Below are 18225 nucleotides of genomic sequence, written 5' to 3' on the forward strand. Positions count from 1 at the left end.
TTTTATGTTCATATATTTAAGTTGTTTAAAACTATAATACAATTCATTTTTTTAAAAAATTTTACAGAAATTGCATCGATGTAATCGGAATGAAGACCACATGCCATCCCAAGATTATGTCCTTACTTATAACTACGAGGGAAGAGGATCTCCAGCTGGTTCTGTGGGTTGCTGCAGTGAAAAACAGGAAGAAGACGGCCTTGACTTTTTAAATAATTTGGAACCCAAATTTATTACATTAGCAGAAGCATGCACAAAGAGATAATGTCACAGTGCTACAATTAGGTCTTTGCCAGACATTCTGGAGGTTTCCAAAAATAATATTGTAAAGTTCAATTTCAACATGTATGTAGATGATGACTTTTTTTTCTCAATTTTGAATTATGCTACTCACCAATTTATATTTTTTAAGCATGTTGTTGCTTATCTTTTCCAAAAAGTGAAAAATGTTAAAACAGACAACTAGTAAATCTCAAGCTGCAGCATTGAAATTAAGGTCTCTAAAGCATCTGCTCTTTTTTTTTTTTAAACAGATATTTTAGTAATAAATATGTTAGATAAATATTAGTCCAACAATAGCTAAGTTATGCTAATATCACATTATTATATATTCACTTAGAGTGATAGTTTAAAAAATAAACAAGAAATATTGAGTATTACTATGTGAAGAAAAATTTGGAAAAGAAACACTGAAGACTGAATTAACTTAAAAACGTTGCAGCTCATAAAGAATAGGGACTCACCTCTACCGCACTACCAAATTCATTTGACTTTGGAGGCAAAATTTGTTGAAGCGCCCCATGAAGTAGCAATTTTCCATAGGAATATAGTTGGAAAAAAATGTGTGTACATATATTATTATTAACCAATGCAACATTTAAAATGAAATGAAAACAAAGAGGAAAATTGTAAAAACTTGAAATGAGGCTGGGGTATAGTTTGTCCTGCAATAGAAAAAAGAGAGAGCTTCCTAGGCCTAGCTCTTAAATGCTGCATTATAACTGAGTCTGTCAGGAAATAGTTCCTGTCCAATTTGTGTAATTTGTTTAAAATTGTAAACAAATTAAACTTTTCTGGTTTCTGTGGAAAGGAAAGAGGGAACCTGATGGAACAGTAGGTTTGCTTTGCAGTCTGTTTCAAGATTTCTGTATCCACAAGTGAGTAGCAAACTTGGGAATACTCGCTGTAGCTAGGGTTCCCTGATTTTTGGTAGCAAGGGTCCAGAGATGAGGTGTTTTTTTGGGGAGCTAATAACAAAAACATTTTAAAACTTACCTTTACTGAAGTTAAATCCTCTATTGCTGTTTCTGTTCTCTCTTATATTGACCAACATCTTTTTAATTTAGAACCAAATAACCATGTCCTCCCAGAGTATAGAGGCTAGAGGCAGCTGAGGGGCGGATCTCACTGAAAGCACCCTGGGGAGATTGAGTGTCCTTAGGCCTAAGCCCCACAAACTTGACACCTGATCAGGGCCTGAGAGCTACAAAATTTCATTTTTCTCCTTACCACCCTTCTTCTGAGTGGTATTGGCGTGAATCAAGGAGAGCTAGGCCTCGTGGGCCCCCTTCTTTCAGCTTTCTGCTAACATTGTCAGCAACACCTCCAGCAGAGATTCCCTTAAGTGACAAATACTCCAGGTTTTCCACCATCCTTCAGTGCGAATTAATTTTTAATCAGTTTGCTTTCTCCAGAGAAATTTTAAAATAATAGAAGAAATAGAAACTTTGAATGTATAAAAGAAAAAGATCAAGTTGTCATTTTAGAACAGAGGGAACTTTAGGAGAAAGCAGCCTAAGTAAGGCATTTGGAAGTCAGAGGGCAACATGAAGATGCAGGCCTTCTAGGGCAAGGAGAGGACACAAGGACTATGGGTGAGAGTAAAGGCAACATCATCTACTTCATACTTTTTCCTAGGCTTGGCACTGCCTTTTCCTTTCCCAGGCCAATGGCAACTGCCATTTGAGTCTGCTGAGGGATCAGCCAACCTCTTCTCTATGGCTAACCTTATTTGGAGTGAGAAATCAAGGAGACAGAGCTGACTGAATGATGAGTCTGAAGGCATTTGCAGGATGAGCCTGAACTGGTTGTGCAGAACAAACAAGGCATTCATGGGAATTGCTGTATTCCTTCTGTAGCCCTCCCTCTGGGCACTAAGAAGGTCTATGAATTAAATGGGTATCTAAAATTCTGATTTATTCCTACATTTTTTGTTTTCTAATTTGACCCTGAAATATATGTGTTTTAGATTTATACTTTTTATTTTCCTTTTTTTTGAGACAGAGTCTCGCTCTGTCGCCCAGGCTGGAGTGCAGTGGCGCGATCTCGGCTCACTGCAAACTCCGCTTGCCGGTTCACGCCATTCTCCTGCATCAGCCTCCCGAGTAGCTGGGACTACAGGCGCCCGCCACCACACCTGGCTAATTTTTTGTATTTTTAGTAGAGACGGGGTTTCACCGTGTTAGCCAGGATGGTCTCGATCTCCTGAGCTCGTGATCCGCCCACCTCGGCCTCCCAAAGTGCGGGGATTACAGGCGTGAGCCGCCGCGCTTGGCTTTATTTTCCGTTTAAAGTTTTCTTATTTTAATGTAATCATTTTGAACATGTGTGAAAGTTGATCATGTGAATTGGATCAATCTTGAAATACTCAACCAAAAGACAGTAGAGAAGCCAGGGGGAGAAAACTCAGGGCACAAAATATTGCTCTGAGAATGGAGTTCTCTGCAAGCCTCGTTGATGAAATTGTCTACTGTAACCAGAAGCCAGTTTTATCTAATGGCTACTGAAACACCCACTGTGGTTCGCGCACTCCCTCACTCGCCAATCAAAACGTGCCACCTCCCCAAGACCTTACTAGGGCCGACAAACTTTCTCAAAGAGCAACTAGTATCACTTCCCTGTTTATAAAACCTCTAACCTTGTCTTTGTTCTTTGAACATGCCGAAAACCACCTGGTCTGCATGTATGCCCTAATTTGCAATTCTTTTATCTCAAATGAAAATTTAATTTCAGGGATTCATTTCTATGTTTTATTTGACTTTCCCATATGTAGTATTATTATTTCCTTATATGTGTAAGGTGAAATTTATGGTATGTCAGTGTGCAAGAAAATATATTTTTAAAGCTTTCATTTCTCCCCCAGTGAATGATTTGGAATTTTTATGTAAATGTACAGATTGGTTTTTTCTTATTTTTATAAGGAAGCAGCTGTATAAAATGCAGTGGGGTTTGTTTTGCAACGTTTTAAACAGAGCTTTAATATTGCTGTTAAAAGAAGTTCCTTTGCTTTTAAAGAAACGTGGCTGCTTAAAATAAGCAGAAATTGGATGTGGAAAGTAATATTTACAGATATGGGGGGAAGTAATAAAACAACATTAACTTGGTTTCTTGTTTTTGCTGTATTTAGAGATTAAATAATTCTAAGATGATCACATTGCAAAATTGTGCTTATGGCTGGCATGGAAATAGAAATACTCAATTATGTCTTTGTTATACTAATGGGGAATATTTTGCACAATGGGTCATTATCAAATTGTCGGCATCATTAATATATATTGTAATGTTGGGAAGAGATCACTATTTTGAAGCACAACTCTACATATGAGTATCTATGTATACATATGTATAATAAATTTTGATTGGGTATTAAAAGTATTAGAAGGTGGTTACAATTGCAGAGTATTCCATGAATAGTACACTGACACAGGGGTTTTACTTTGAGGAGCAGTGTAGTCAATGGAAAACATGAGTTAAAAAGAAAAGCAGTCAATATTGCAGTCTTGATTCTGCCACTTACAGGATAGATAATGCCTGAACTTTAATCACAAGATGATCCAACCATAAAGGTGCTCTGTGCTTCACAGTGAATCTTTTCCCAATGCAGGAGTGTGCTCCCCCACAAGCATAAGACTGATCATTTCAAAAATGTATTAGTTATATCAAAAGCCTTAAAATTTAATATAGGTTGAACCAAAATTTCAATTCCAGTAACTTCTATTGTAACCATTATTTTTGTGTATGGCTTCAAGAATGTTCATTGGATTTTTGTTTGTAATAGCAAAATATTGGATAAATTTCACATGTCCCTCAGTATTGATTTGGTTGAATGTTGGGTCATAATGGTTGAGAAGCATGGATGCTAGAGCCAGAATGCTTGGATATGAATCCTGGATCTGTCACTTACTTTCTGTGTGACCTTTGAAAGGCTACTTATTTCTTCTCTTAGCTTTCTCATTAAAATCAATGAACAATGCCAGCCTCATGGGGTCATTGGATGATTAAATTAGTTAATATACTTAAAGTACATAGAACCCTGCCTGCACATAGTAAAATAATTACAAGTGTGAGTAGTTGGTAAAATTATGTAGTTGGATATACTACCGAACAATATCTAATCTCTTTTTAGGGAAATACAGTTTGTGCATATATATACATATACATACATGTATACACACACAAATATACACATATGTGTGTGTGTGTGTGTGTGTGTGTGTGTATATATATATAATCCCAAAACATGATTTCCAGACAATGGAATTGATAATTTATTCTTTCTGTATTGATTTTTTCACAATGAACACTGGTAACACTTATTTTATTTTAAGTTCCAGGATACATGTTTCTTAAATTTAAGAAAAAGGTTAATACCAGCCTAGACAGTTTCTCTTGGCTCTTATACTATTTAGAATTAGGCTCAGTTTCTAATTGGACAGAAAAATTAAATAGTATTCAGAATATGTTTACAGCTTCTCTATTTGACAGATTATTTTGATTGCAAAGGTTTGAATCTCAGAACCTTCTTTTCCCTTTACTTAAAAAAAGTGGTAAAATTAATAAAACATGGTTATGAGTGGTTAAAATTCATCATTTTCACCATTTTAAAGTGTATAATTCGGTGACTTTAGTACATTTGAAATGTTGTGCGACTGTTACCACTATCTAGTTTTGGAACATTTTCATCACCCAAAGAGGAAACCTTTTAAGCCGTCATTCCCCTCTTCCCCTCCCTGTATTATTCCCTGGCAATCACTAACATCTTTTCTGTCTCTATGGATTTGCCTATTCTGGACATTCATATAAATGAAATCATACATATGTGGCTTTGTGTGTCTGGCTTCTTTCACTGAAATGAGGACGTTTCATGCATCTCTTTACTTGGGAATGAAATCCTAGAATATCTTAAAGGACTTGTTCAGGCTTTTCTTAGGAACAAATATGATTATCAGTCATCTCTCAAATTCAAAATGCGTATTTTTAAAAGGAACGTCAAATGAGGTAAAGCAAAAATTGATCTGACAATAAGTATAACAGCATGTACAAATACTTGTTATTTGTACAAGTATCATATCTTCTTGGCAAAAATTTTTCAGCTATAAAAATTGGTTAGCATAAATGATCACAAAGAAACCTGACAATGCAAATACTATAAATGGTTTAATTTTATATAAGGGGCCAATCAATCAAATGATTCAGTTTTTATTGTAAAATATAAGCAGAAAATAATTCCTATTCAAATAATATTAATGAAATAATTTAAAAAATTAGTTTAACTTTGCTTTGGAAAAATTAAAATTGTTTAATTTTATTTAAGCTTAAAATACCTTATGGATAAAAATTTATAAATCCAGGCATAATTCTAATTATGATATCTGTACTCAAAAGGGTAAAACCTTCTAAAAAGTTGAAACTTGAGTTGAAAATCTGCTGTTGTTCACATCTGAACTATCTAAATGGATCCATCTTTCTGTCAACGTGCTCTATACGTTAGTCAGCATGCTGTCTAAAATAGAATCCATTCTGGAGGTTAATGTCTGCTGAAAATAACATGCTACATTCCTGTGCCAGAACGCGTTCTGTGTAACACCACTGAACATCTTTAGGGAGTTCTTGCCTAGACTTTTTACATTCATGACTGAGAGTGGCTTGCACTAAAATACTAGCCTCTGCTCTAAAATAAATTCACCAAAAAAGTAGCAGCATCAAATCTACTTAGAAATGATCACATTTGCCTCTATATAAGATGATCTTTCTCCCAGACTGTGCTTTACTGAATCTCAAGAGCCCCCCACTACCCCCCGCCCCAGCAGCTTCTGTCCCTGTCTGTTGGCTGCCCAACATTTTACCTTCCAGAGAACAGAGAGACCACAGGATTTAGTATGGGCAATGGGGTAGACCTGGGAAGATGGGGAAGAAATTAGTTTTCTCCTGAAAAGCATGAGATTGTAATACACACAAATATCCTGTAACACTTTTTTTTTTCCTTTTCTGGTGTTTGATTTGTTCTTATTGCCCAGCTCCCATCCCATTTAAGCAACTATGCCTCTCAGTGCTTGTTAGCTACTATGTAAGTAAACCATAAAATTAACGTGGAAATTCCTGGTCTGAAGCTCCCAGGTGACCCTGACCAGAGTAAGTGCTGCCTCAGTGATCACCTGTGTAAGTTTATGACCAAACACCAGGTGCCGTCCTTACCCAGAACTCTTATTACCCCATAAGAGTAGGCAAAATTTACACTCAGTCTCAGAAACATCGGGGTGAAAATAAAATCCCAAAAGACTGAGATTTATCTCCACTACTTTGATTCAATTAGGACTCTAAATAGAAATCGACCAATAGAAAAATAAAGGAAGCTAAATTTCTGGAACGTAGGAGAAGTGAACTGAGATTCTTACCCACTAGTCAAACAAGAGAACAACTGGAAATTAATGACAGAGAGGCAGAAACATTTCCTTTCGCGATAAACTGGTTTGCACTTTTTGTTGTTGTTTTTTTTTATTTTTGGACGGGGGTGGGTTATGTAAGTTCCACGTGAGTCCTCCAGGTGGCAGGGCCTTGTTGTTCTGCCTTTGCCTCTGGGCACCAGTGTGCATGGCTCCTTTTCAAGTTTCTACAAGAAAGTGGGGAACACACCCTTCAGTGACTCAGACCTCTCCCATGCCCATGAACAAACAGGAATAGACACATGGGGCTGGACAGACACATTGACAGTGCCAGGACTGTTGTTACTAAAGATGACTTCAAAGAGAAAAGAGTCTTCAGAAACCAATTTGAAGAAAGCTACAGCTGCAACTTACCCGTTCGAGAATATGCCTCTGCCTCCCATGCACAATGCAACCATAGTGGGAGGAGCATGCGCACTGTGAACGCTGTAAACCAGTGTTTTTTATTGGTTCAAACTAATAGATGCAATATGATTCCACAAGGAATCTGAGTATTCTGCTACTGAATTCTCATGTAATTTATATTGATTTTGTTGTTTTATTTTCCAGATACCTTAAGGTAAATGTGTGTTGTGCAATACAAATGTATAATTTATTTTATTAAAAGATAGATTTTAGTTTTAACCTTAATAGATTCACTCCCTGTACATATGTAATCTGATTCTATATAAATTGCATTACCCGTTATAGAATTGTGTTGTGACATTAAAATTATGGCTCATAGACTTTTCAAGTTTCTGTGACATAATGTGATGTGTTCCAAGCTAAAGAAGACTTTCACAGAAATTTCTAATATGTTGAGAGCTCTCAGTTTTTTTTTTCTTAATGTGAATCATCACAGACACCTTAAAGCAGATACATATTATATAAGTTTATTTGGGGAAAGATAAAAAAAGGTCTTAAGCATATAAGGCATAGAAAGAGAAAACAAAAGTAGAGAAGAAAGAAGTGACATGAATTTTCTTAGAATCATATTGGTTTAGTCACATTTTTATTCTGTGGTTCTACCTTAGTGAAGTGGGATATCTCTGATCCACAAAGCCATGTCTCAGAGTAGTGTCACATGAATCCCTTTCTCAGTGTAACCTGTACTCTTCAAAAGAAAGCAAGTCACCTCATGCTCTTGATCCAGAAAGATCACATATAATTTAGAAGGAATTAGATTGTATTTATGTATTAACTTAGACTACAAATCACATCATCAATCACAAATTCCGATGTAGAAAATATGCCATTATTTTTTCATAACTTTTGTCTTTATCTTGACATCCTCCCCATTTAGGCAGGTGGCAAGAGTGAAATAAAAATACAATTTTATTAGGTTAAAATTAGGATTCTCCTCATTCTTCTATCCACAGATTGTGTCTGAATTTCAAGGATTATATGCCCCTTCAACTAATTGGAAATCAGAGTGAAGGATTTCTGCTCTTGAGATCTTCAGATGGAGGACTTGTCACATTTTTTTAAATGCTATTTTATACTAGTACTTCAAAAAGTTGTGATTTTTGAATCTAACCAATCTTTCTCACCAGATTTTCCTGGTAATTCAATTAAACAAATTATGTCAGTGATCGGGAGTAATTTCCTATCTCCAGTCTATACATCCACATGCATACCAAACATATTAACAACAGAATCAGATTATTGTCTTGATAGATGAGGACAAGGCAACAAAAGAACAATGATCCAAAGAGAAGAACAACACATAAACACACATGCACACACACACACTCACACACACGCACACACAGAGACACATGCATACATGTGCACACACATGCACACACACACAGACACACGCCCACAGATGCACACATACAGGTGCACACACGCACACATGCGCACAGACATGCACACACACACAGACGCACACACATGCACACGCACACACATGCACACACACGGGCACACACATGCAGACTCATGCACACATGCACACACACAGACACATGCACACATGCACACACATGCACACACACACATACACACACACAAAATATAAACCAAGTTTGAGTGCAAGTTATGTTCTAAACAGATACAATAGCTGTTTGGCTCATCATGAGAAAAATGTTTAACTTTCCAAGTGACCTGGGTAAGCGACTCAGTTTCTCTGCGTTTCAGTTGGTTGTCTAAAACAGGGCTCTTCGTTCAATTGCTCAGTTATTCAGGCATTCGACTTTTGACAAATATTTCTTGGTGAACTATCACATGCCAAGCACACGCAGTTCTAGAGGCTAAAGATGTAGCAGTGAATAAAATGGTCAAAATCTGTGTTCTCTTGTCGAATGCATCCCAGAAACAAAGGAGAGACAGGTAATAAACAAATATACAAATACATGTATAATACATCGTGTAGCAATAAATAATATGAAGAAAAATAAAGCAGAGTGAGGGGCATAGAGAACAATGGCAGGTTTTTATTTTATTAAGAATGGTTGAAGGATGCCCTTATGAAAAGGTGGCATTTGAGTAGAGACCTGAAGGAAGTGAAAGGACGTGAGGGAGCAAGCCATGTGGGCATGGGGTAAAAATGGGCAGAGAATTTCTGGGGAAAGGAAACAGCTAACTCAAGGGCCCTGAGGTGCTATTTTGCTTGATATGTTCAATAAAGTGGATGCAACTGAACTTGATTGAGAGCGAGGAAGAGTGAGAGGAGATGACAAGAAGGCAACAGTGGGAAGCCAGGGTCTGTAGGGTCATTGACTATGATAGCAGATGGGAGGCCAGGCATGGTGGCTCACGAATAATCCTAGTGCTTTGGAAGGCTGAGATGAGAGGATTGCCTGAGATCAGGAGTTCAAGACCAGTCTGGGCAACATAGTGAGACCTCATCTCTACAAAAAATTGAATACATTAGCTAGTGTGGTGGCACATGCCTGTAGGCCCATTTACTTCGGAGGCTGAGGCAGGAGGATCACTTGAGCCCAGTAGTTGGAGGCTGCAGTGAGCTATGATTGTGTTACTGCACTCCAGCCTGGGTGACAGAGTGAGATCTTGTCTCAAAACAGACAAACAAATAAAATTTAAAAAGTAATAATGATATGGGATCTCACTTCAAGTAAGATCTATTGGATGGTTTTGAGCAGAGGAGAGACATGAGCTCTCATAGTTTCTGCACCATAGGTTAAATGTTAGTACACATGTTTTCTTGTTTTTTCCCTTCTCTTCCTTTTCATCTTCTTTCTTTGCCTTCTCTGCTTTTTAAAACATTCTTTTATTTATTTATTTTTTTTGAGATGGAGTCTCATTCTGTCGCCCAATCTGGAGTGAAGCGGTGTGATCTCGGCTCACTGTAACCTCCATCTCCCAAGTTCACGTGATTCTCCTGCCTCAGCCTCCCAAGCAGGTGGGATTACAGGCACACACCACACCTGGGTAATTTTCGTATTTGTATTTTTAGTAGAGACAAGATTTCATCGTGTTGACCAGGCTGGTCTCAAACTCCAGTCTGTTATTGGGATTACAGGCGTGAGCCACCATGCCCATCCCATTCTTCAATTTATATGAAATGTTTCACAAAGTTTGCATGTTATCCCTGTGCAGGGGTCATGCTAATCTCTGTGTCATTGATGTAAAATTTTAGTACACGTGTTGCAGAAGCCAACACTCTTTTTATTTTCTTCCCCCACCATCCGCCTCCCTCCACCTTCTCCTTCCTCCTTCTTTTGTGTTATTTTTTCTGCTTCATTGTTCTAACCCACAGTTAGAACTGAGTTTGCATCCCGGCTTTGCCACCTGCCAGATGCCTTATTTGCATGTCACAGTGGAGGCCCTATGTGAGTGACTCTGGAATATCACAGGGAATATATAAAAAGACCTGAACCAGCAAGTGTTCTTGAGAACCTAAGCTGCCAGGATCAACATTTGGCATCTTGTTCTAACAATGGAACTCTAACTTGCCTTCTAACATATCTTCACAGCAAGGAACCTGATCTGATTTCAGATCTGATGTCTTCCCTCCAGCCAGCTTACATTACCTGTGAATGTTTTGACTCCACCTCAAGTCAATCCACTCTTGTTACAATGCTTGGAAAACATCCCCTTCACACAGAGCCCACATAGCCTTCCAAACTTTATGCCATCTTTTGGTCCCTCAGTCTAGGTTTCCTTTTGATCTTTGCACCAACAGTTCTACAATTTACACGGTGGTAAGAAAGGCAAAAGATGTAAATATTTAGGCTCCGAGGAGCCTGTGAAACAAATATATGGATCAATCTTCCTTATGATTAAGCAGATTAAAACAAAGTTTTCAAGGTGATTAAATTTGGAAATTTGTGTAACTTTTATAATAAAAATCATATCAATTGTGTCTACTGACATTCTCTATAAATAGACGTAAGGTCACTTGTCAAATTGTTTTACTAGGGAGTTAATTCTACCCCTGAGTTTATGTATGTGTCTAAGTAACATATTTTAGATAGTTTTTGGAAGGAGTCAAACATGACTAATGTATGATATGGTAATTATTGATCCATTTATTATTAATTACTTCAGCTGTACCTTAATTCATAGTTAATACACTGTTTTATTTTCTTTACTTTTCCCTTCTTTATTTAAAACCAGATGCTTTATTTTACACACCATAAAAGCTCAGTGCAATTTAGGTGTGGTAGGTAGATATTTGTAAGTGCTTTCTTCCTGCTGCTTTTACACGAATTGGCCAGGCGCAGTGGCTCACGTCTGTAATCACAGCACTTTGGGAGGCAGAGGTGGATGGATCAGTTGAGGTCAGGAGTTCGAGATCAGCCTGTCCAGCGTGGTGAAACCCCATCTCTACTAAAAATACAAAAACATTAGCCGGCGTGATGGCGCATGCCTGTAGTCCCAGCTACCTGGGAGGCTGAGCCAGGAGAATGGCTTGAACCTGGGAGGTGTAGGTTGCAGTGAGCCAAGATCGCGCCATTGCACTCCAGCCTGGGTAACAGCAAGGATCCATCTCAAAATAAATAAATAAATAAATAAATACATACATACATACATAAATAAATAAATGTACTTGAGATAATTTCCATGATAAGATTTATTTATTTTCCATAGCTTGTCAACACTAGACGAAAAATCCCAGTTTGGGATTACGGCCTATTTTTTTTTTAATTCTGTTAAAACTTCTGTAAAGTTGATGAGGTTAAGATTTCAGGATAGAGACTGATCTAGGCGACTTTTTGAAAAATACATAATATTGTTAAAATGGCAATAAACCCTAGATTGATTTCAGATTCAACACAATTCCTATCAGAATCTTAGCTGGTTTCTTTGTAGAATTTGACAAACTGATACTAAAATTGATAAGGAAACTCAAGGGACTTAACAACAGCCAAACCAAATGAAAAAGAAGAATGAATTTGGAAGATCACACTTTCTGATGGCAAAACTTACTCTAATGCTTTTTTCACTTGTAGATATTCAAGTAATGTTGTCAGGTGGTGGTAAAATTAGCCTATTACCTCTTCTCTCTCTCTTGTTTTTTACATCTCTTCACTACACAATTTTAGTCGATAGTATTGTCTTTCATAGTGTTTACCTCTGTACTTTTAAATATGCTGAGACTTCTGTTACTTGAATTGTCCTCTTTACACGATATATTAAATATTTTGAGTCTCAGCTACTATAGATAAGGGAATTGGAATGTATGTTTTATTTTCCTCCTATTTCCCTTTTTCACTTCCATGTTTTAAAACAGATTTGTAATTTTCCTTTAGCTCTTTGGGCACATTTAAGACAGTTGTTTTAAATTTTTTTGTCTGGTAAATGTGCTGTCTAGGCTTCCTCCCAGCCAGTTTACGTCAATTTATTTTGTTCCTTTGAATGAGTCATGTTTTCCTGTTCCTTATTTACCTTGTGATTATTTTGCTGTCATTGCAAATCGGGCATTTCGTTATTATAATGTAGTAACTCTGAAAATCAGATTTTCCTCATTCTTCAAGACTTTCTATTTTTTAATTGTTAAAAGCTTCAGTAATCCATCTGTTTTGAGACATTTTTAAACTATGCAGCAATTATTCTTCTATATGGACTCATTGAAGCCTCTGTTCCTTTAGCTCATGTTCAGCAAGTGCTTTGAAAGAGATTTCCTTGAATGCCAGGAGTCGAAATAGACAAATAAACAAAAACGTCACCCTGCCACACACACACACACACACACACACACACACACACACACAGAGAGAGACACACACACAGGACTGAAAAGAAAGAACAACTACCTCTCCCGGTCTACACAAACTGACTTCACGCAGGGTCAGCCTTTCATCGGTTAGCTAGGCTCGCCCTGAGCCTAGGCCTCACCTTGAGGTGAAAGCTTAAGGTCTTCTCAGGACATTTCTGAGTGTGAATCTTGGCTGGACATGCACTTGTGATTCTCTAAAATCCCCTATGTATGTAAACAGTTGCTTTTCAATGTCGTAATTTCCCAGAGTCTTACCCCAGCTTCTCCTCTGGGCCTTAGATGGTCTATTATGCGTGATCTCTTATCCCAGGCATGTGTGGGTTTGTAGTTCCTTACAGCTTTTACGAGGATCTCGTTCTTTGCCTGTATTCCAAATTATGAGAGAGACTAGTGCATCAGTTCTTCAAATAACCTCCAAAAGGTTAGAACAGATATGCCCAGTAATTTGCAAATAAGGTATGTTCTGCTCCCTTCAATTTGAGGATGAGAGGAACTAGAAACTGAGTTGCTTTTTCCATGACCAAGATTACCACTGGGCCAGGGACAGAGTGGAGAAAGTAAAAACACCACAAAAGGTCTCCCACTGTTTTGGAGATACCTTATTGATTTGGTGTTTGCTTGGTTGCTATAAACCTTTGTTTTCAGAGCTCATTCAAAGTTGGTTAAGATCATTTGAGGGTGTTTTGTTGTTGTTGTTGTTATTCAACGTTTCTTTGGAGGAAAAGCATTTGGAGCTTTTTAGTCTGCCATTCTGCTGATGTTGGATTCTACAGAATTCTTAACTTTCCAAATAATTCCATTTGTTTTCATGTTCATATGCATCTTCTGGTATTTTATGTGTAAAAAGATGTGATCGGAATAAAATAATCAAAGAATGCATTGTTTATCGTCTAGAAGTTTAGCTTTATTCCCCACTGAGCCATGAGTAGAATGTTAAATCCTAATGACTCAGGCTCAATGATAACATTTGTCTGTGGAAATTATTTATAAAGTATTTCCTGATTTTGGTAATAGTTACGTAAAACAGCTTACATTGCTGTGCTTGATTTCCCTGTAGAGTTGGTAAATATACTTCAAATACTTTATATATACTTCAAATATCACTTATATTTATTTCAAGTCATAAAACTATTTGCTTTTATTTACAAATATATATATATATCTGTTGGCTTTAAAAAAATATATTTTAAAATACCTAGTAGTGTTGACTTTATGTTTAAAATCCTTTTTTATGTTTTTAAGGATTTCTTGTATTTTTTGTTTTAGAAGAAATGACACTCTTTTTCTGAGGAACTTTAATGTGTGGACATAGGAACTGTCTTTGTGAAGGTAATTTTCAAAATCATGTTGACTTAATCAACTCAATTAATGTTGTAATTATGAAATATCCTCACAAGTAGGCTTTAAAGTTGGTTTTGCTTCCAATTACATTTTCAATTAACTAAGAAGTGCTTTGTGGATAAAAATGTGTCCAAATAAGACCTTTGAAAATAAAGGGGTCATTTTGGAGAATGTCAACCAAGCACTTTCAAAGGATTATTTTAATAATGACACAAGGGTAAACATTAGAGAGAGGCGAGCCGCTCTACGGTGTTGACTGCCCATAGGAGTATGCTAGAATGTCAATGCCCAACCGAGTCAATAACCACTTAATATCATGATAAATCTTTCTACGTGTGTCTTTTATAAAAAACAGGAAGATAAAAATGTGTAACGAGATAATCATAATGTTCCTGTTTTTTAAAAGGTATAAGGAGATAATCATTATGTTTCTGTTTTTTTTAAAAAAGATATTATTATAATAAAAATGATATATACTTATTATTAAAAATGTAAACATTGAAAACAAGTATAAATAACAAAACATGTATCATCCCCAAGTTCCACCAATCTGAACTATCCCAGTTGGGGATCCTTTGCATTCTTATGGTAGCAAAGTTTCATCCTCCACTCAGCCTAGTGCCTTGAAAGATGAAAAGCTATGTGTGATCTTCCTACCTAAGCTGAGGTCTCAAGGTGAACCTTGAAAACTTCTGCTTCCAGCAGTTTCCTACTCTTGGTGGTTTTATCTTTGTAATTTTCCTCACAGCAGCTGTCAGCTTATCTCAGAATTGAAGGCTATTGGTAGGAATATTCACGATTTAAAAAATAATTTCTATTCTTTCCTCAGTACTCTCTCTTTGAGGTGGGATGGAGGTCAGAAGCTGTGCTACATGTAAAACCACAAGACTTTGTTTATTTATTTTGGTGTTTGTTTCTTTTCAAAGTTTGGGGGGGAGGTTGCACACGACCAGGCTTCATTTCTTGTTTGATTGCAACTGGTAAATTTATTTTAACTGGTTTTAGTCTACATTATGATGAATTCAGCTTGAGATAAAATCATTATAGATTTATCTAGATGCATACATATTAGGCTGTTATACTCTAGCTTTGTGTATCAACATCAAAAATCTGGGTGGTAAAAGTAAAAGCTAATCTTTTACCTCTTACCTTAACCACATATATTTTATTGATATCATGTCAAGAATCCGTATGTTTTCAATACTAGACATTAAGAATTATCTGTCTTCAGTTCATGAAAACAATGGTAGTACTAAAAAAATTACCCCAGACAATTTTTAAAATATATCAAGGATGAATTATACACTTATTTAGCACCTACTTAGTCTTTTATTTTTTTTTCTTCTTACTTACTGTCTCTAATTTATATACAGATGTTCTAGCTGGAGAAAATAATGACAAAAATCTTAATGTTACAACAATATTTCTATATAATAAATATTTTCTTCCAAAATTAATTGCAAATTTAGACAGGATTTGTTTCCATTAGAGAATACCAAAGAAAATGTTTAAAAAACATTAATATAAATAATTGTAAATATTTTAAAAGTGTACTTAAGATTTTTTGTGTAATGCAGGAGTTTTCTTTTCCATGAAAGCATGGATTTTTAATTTCTGTGTGAGAATAGTGAAGAGGATATTAATGAGTAGTGAATCATTATATGACTTGGATTTTTTTTTTTTTTTTTTTTTTTTTTTTTTTTTTGATACGAGGATGTGGCCAAGATCTTCAGGAAAAAAAAAAAAAAGGCACCATACCTGAAGGCAAGGGAAATGGCAGACAAATATCCTAAAAAATGATTCTGTAAACCAAAACTGTAGTCAAAAATTTATTAAGTAACCTAATACATATAGACATCAAAATAAACTAGGCAAAATTCTTACCTAGAAAGAAAAAAGTCTATGTCAGAATTTGGAGAAAGGAAAGAAAAACCAGAGCTCTAGAAGCAAAAGCATTCAAGCAAACAGTATTCAAACTAAGGATTTAGATTATTTTATATCATGGTGGAATTTACTGGAGAAAAGGAAGGTTTTACTGAGACACCAAGGAAAAACATTTATCAAGAGAGGCAAAATGACAAAAATATGAGAAAACGAGAGGTAATACCAACTATAATTTAAAATAAGATGATTTTCTGGAACCTTAAAATGATAACTGTGTACTCATGTGTTGATGTGGTTGTGTCTACTTGAATCAGAAAACAAGGTGAGGAGAAACAGGTACAGCTGTCATAAAATCCAAGTATGGAAAAAGTATGGAATCCAGTGGCAAGACCTTATTCAGTGTGGATAAGAAAAGGAAGCAAATTAATCTAGTCGACAAATCAGATGAGGATGCTGCATCCTATTTGTGATACTGATTGCAAATGCTTCTTCAATTTGTGTCTCAGCAGCTGAAGGACAAGATATGTATCTCTATATTGGACCAGTAACCTCTTCTCCAGGTCACATTGATTTTCTCTTCTTCTTGTAAATTTGCTGAAGGCAAAAGTAACAATTGCAACCACCTGTAATTTAAACAAAATGTGACTTTTAAAAAAATTAACCTAAAGTTAGCAGGAATGGATCTCTGTGTGTCATCACAGTCCCATTTTATACTCCTCTGTCTTGCTATTTGCTATATGGAAATTAATGATCCAGCATCTTCTCTAGGAATGCAACTAGAAAAAGGAGGTGAGAAGCTGGTACAGTGATGGTGAAGGGACGTGGCCACACAGTTCTTCGTCTGGTCATGCCAAGAGTTACTTTGAGTCAAATTCAAATGTCTGAAAAACTATCACTCAAATTGATCCAGCACTGAAAACATCAATTCCCTATTCCTTCTCATGGACCTTCCTGTAGTTTATAAGCCAGAAATGTAATATCTAAATTTCTCAGCCTCATTCGCATTTAGGGTTTTGGCCGCAATTTAGGTTCCATCCATCAGGTGCCTTTGTACATGCCCTAGAAGTCAGAAGTGAGGCAGACATCTGGTTTGTGTTTCTCATGTGCTTCTGAAAAGAACTATTTTGGAGGTGCCTTATTTTTCTGCAATTGTTTCCTGCTAATTTATGCTTCTTGGTTGTGACTTTGTCCCGATGGGGGTAGTTTCATAAGTGTAGTAGTAGTGGTTTACTCCTGGAGCTAGTTGCTGTAGAACTATTCCCATGGTGACATTGTTTTGCAGTGTGGCTCAGTTACTTCCTACATATTCAACTTAGAATGTGTTTCCTCAGACTTCTCAACAAGTCTGTAAACAATTAATACTCTTAATTAATACTTTTGCTAAAACTACTTGAAGTATAATCTGTTCTCCTTGAACCCTGACCCATACTGTCTCCTATTCATTGGTGAGTTCAAATATCTAACACTGGTTCAAACAGTACAGTTAAATATTGACGGTATTAAATACTGGCTAAAACATTCATAGCATTGAAAAGCTGGCTGCTGAAATGTGTGCATTGGCAGGTATTACTAGTGTGCGTGGCTGGCAGCGAGATAACAGTGTCCACTGCTAAACCATTTCCCAGCTACTGCTTTAGATTGAGACACAGGACAATTTCTCAGGTTTCAAAGACATGGTTGATGTGTTATTCCAGTTCAGATGTCAGATTGCAAGCTCTCTTGTGTGTATGAATGTGTGCAGTAGGTGGTTAAAATAGGCATTTATGATAACTACAAGTCTCATCAAGAAACCTATTCCTTTTGTGACAGGAAGACCTCTAAGATGGTCCTCAGTGATCCCAATATCCTAGAATTTAGACTCCTGTGTAATCTCTCTTTGAACGCAGTCTGGACATTGGGACTCTATTCTAACCAACAGAGCATGGCAAAGTTAAGGAGGTGTGACTTCTGTAATTTGGTTACAAAATATTGCAATTTCCATGTTGTTTGTTGACTTTACTGCTTTTTCAGCTTCTACTATTTGATGAAGCAAGTTTCTATGTTGAGGATGCTCATACAGCAAAAATCTGAGGACTCCCTCCAGCCAACAAGTAAGAGAGAAACTGAGGCCCT

The 18225-nt window shown here is 36.5% G+C and overlaps 1 protein-coding gene and 1 non-coding gene across 3 annotated transcripts in view; one reads left to right on the forward strand and one right to left on the reverse strand.

The window, feature by feature from the left end:
* DSC3 (desmocollin 3) overlaps positions 1-4250 on the forward strand; it is a 53458-nt gene extending 49208 nt beyond the window's left edge. For both annotated transcript variants that reach the window (XM_015121770.3, XM_015121769.3), the window contains one exon: positions 68-4250. Coding sequence is in view for 1 of the 2 variants with exons in the window: in XM_015121769.3 (XP_014977255.2) it covers positions 68-265 (198 nt within the window). In the remaining variant the exon portion in view is untranslated. The remainder of the gene's footprint in view (positions 1-67) is intronic.
* A 5969-nt stretch (positions 4251-10219) lies between these two features.
* LOC114673875 (U6 spliceosomal RNA) lies at positions 10220-10329 on the reverse strand. Its single transcript, XR_003724729.2, has one exon. It is a non-coding gene; the product is annotated as a U6 spliceosomal RNA (small nuclear RNA).
* Positions 10330-18225: the final 7896 nt, after the last annotated feature.

Source organism: Macaca mulatta, chromosome 18 (genome assembly GCF_049350105.2).
Source record: "Macaca mulatta isolate MMU2019108-1 chromosome 18, T2T-MMU8v2.0, whole genome shotgun sequence".
Lineage (NCBI taxonomy): Eukaryota > Metazoa > Chordata > Mammalia > Primates > Cercopithecidae > Macaca > Macaca mulatta.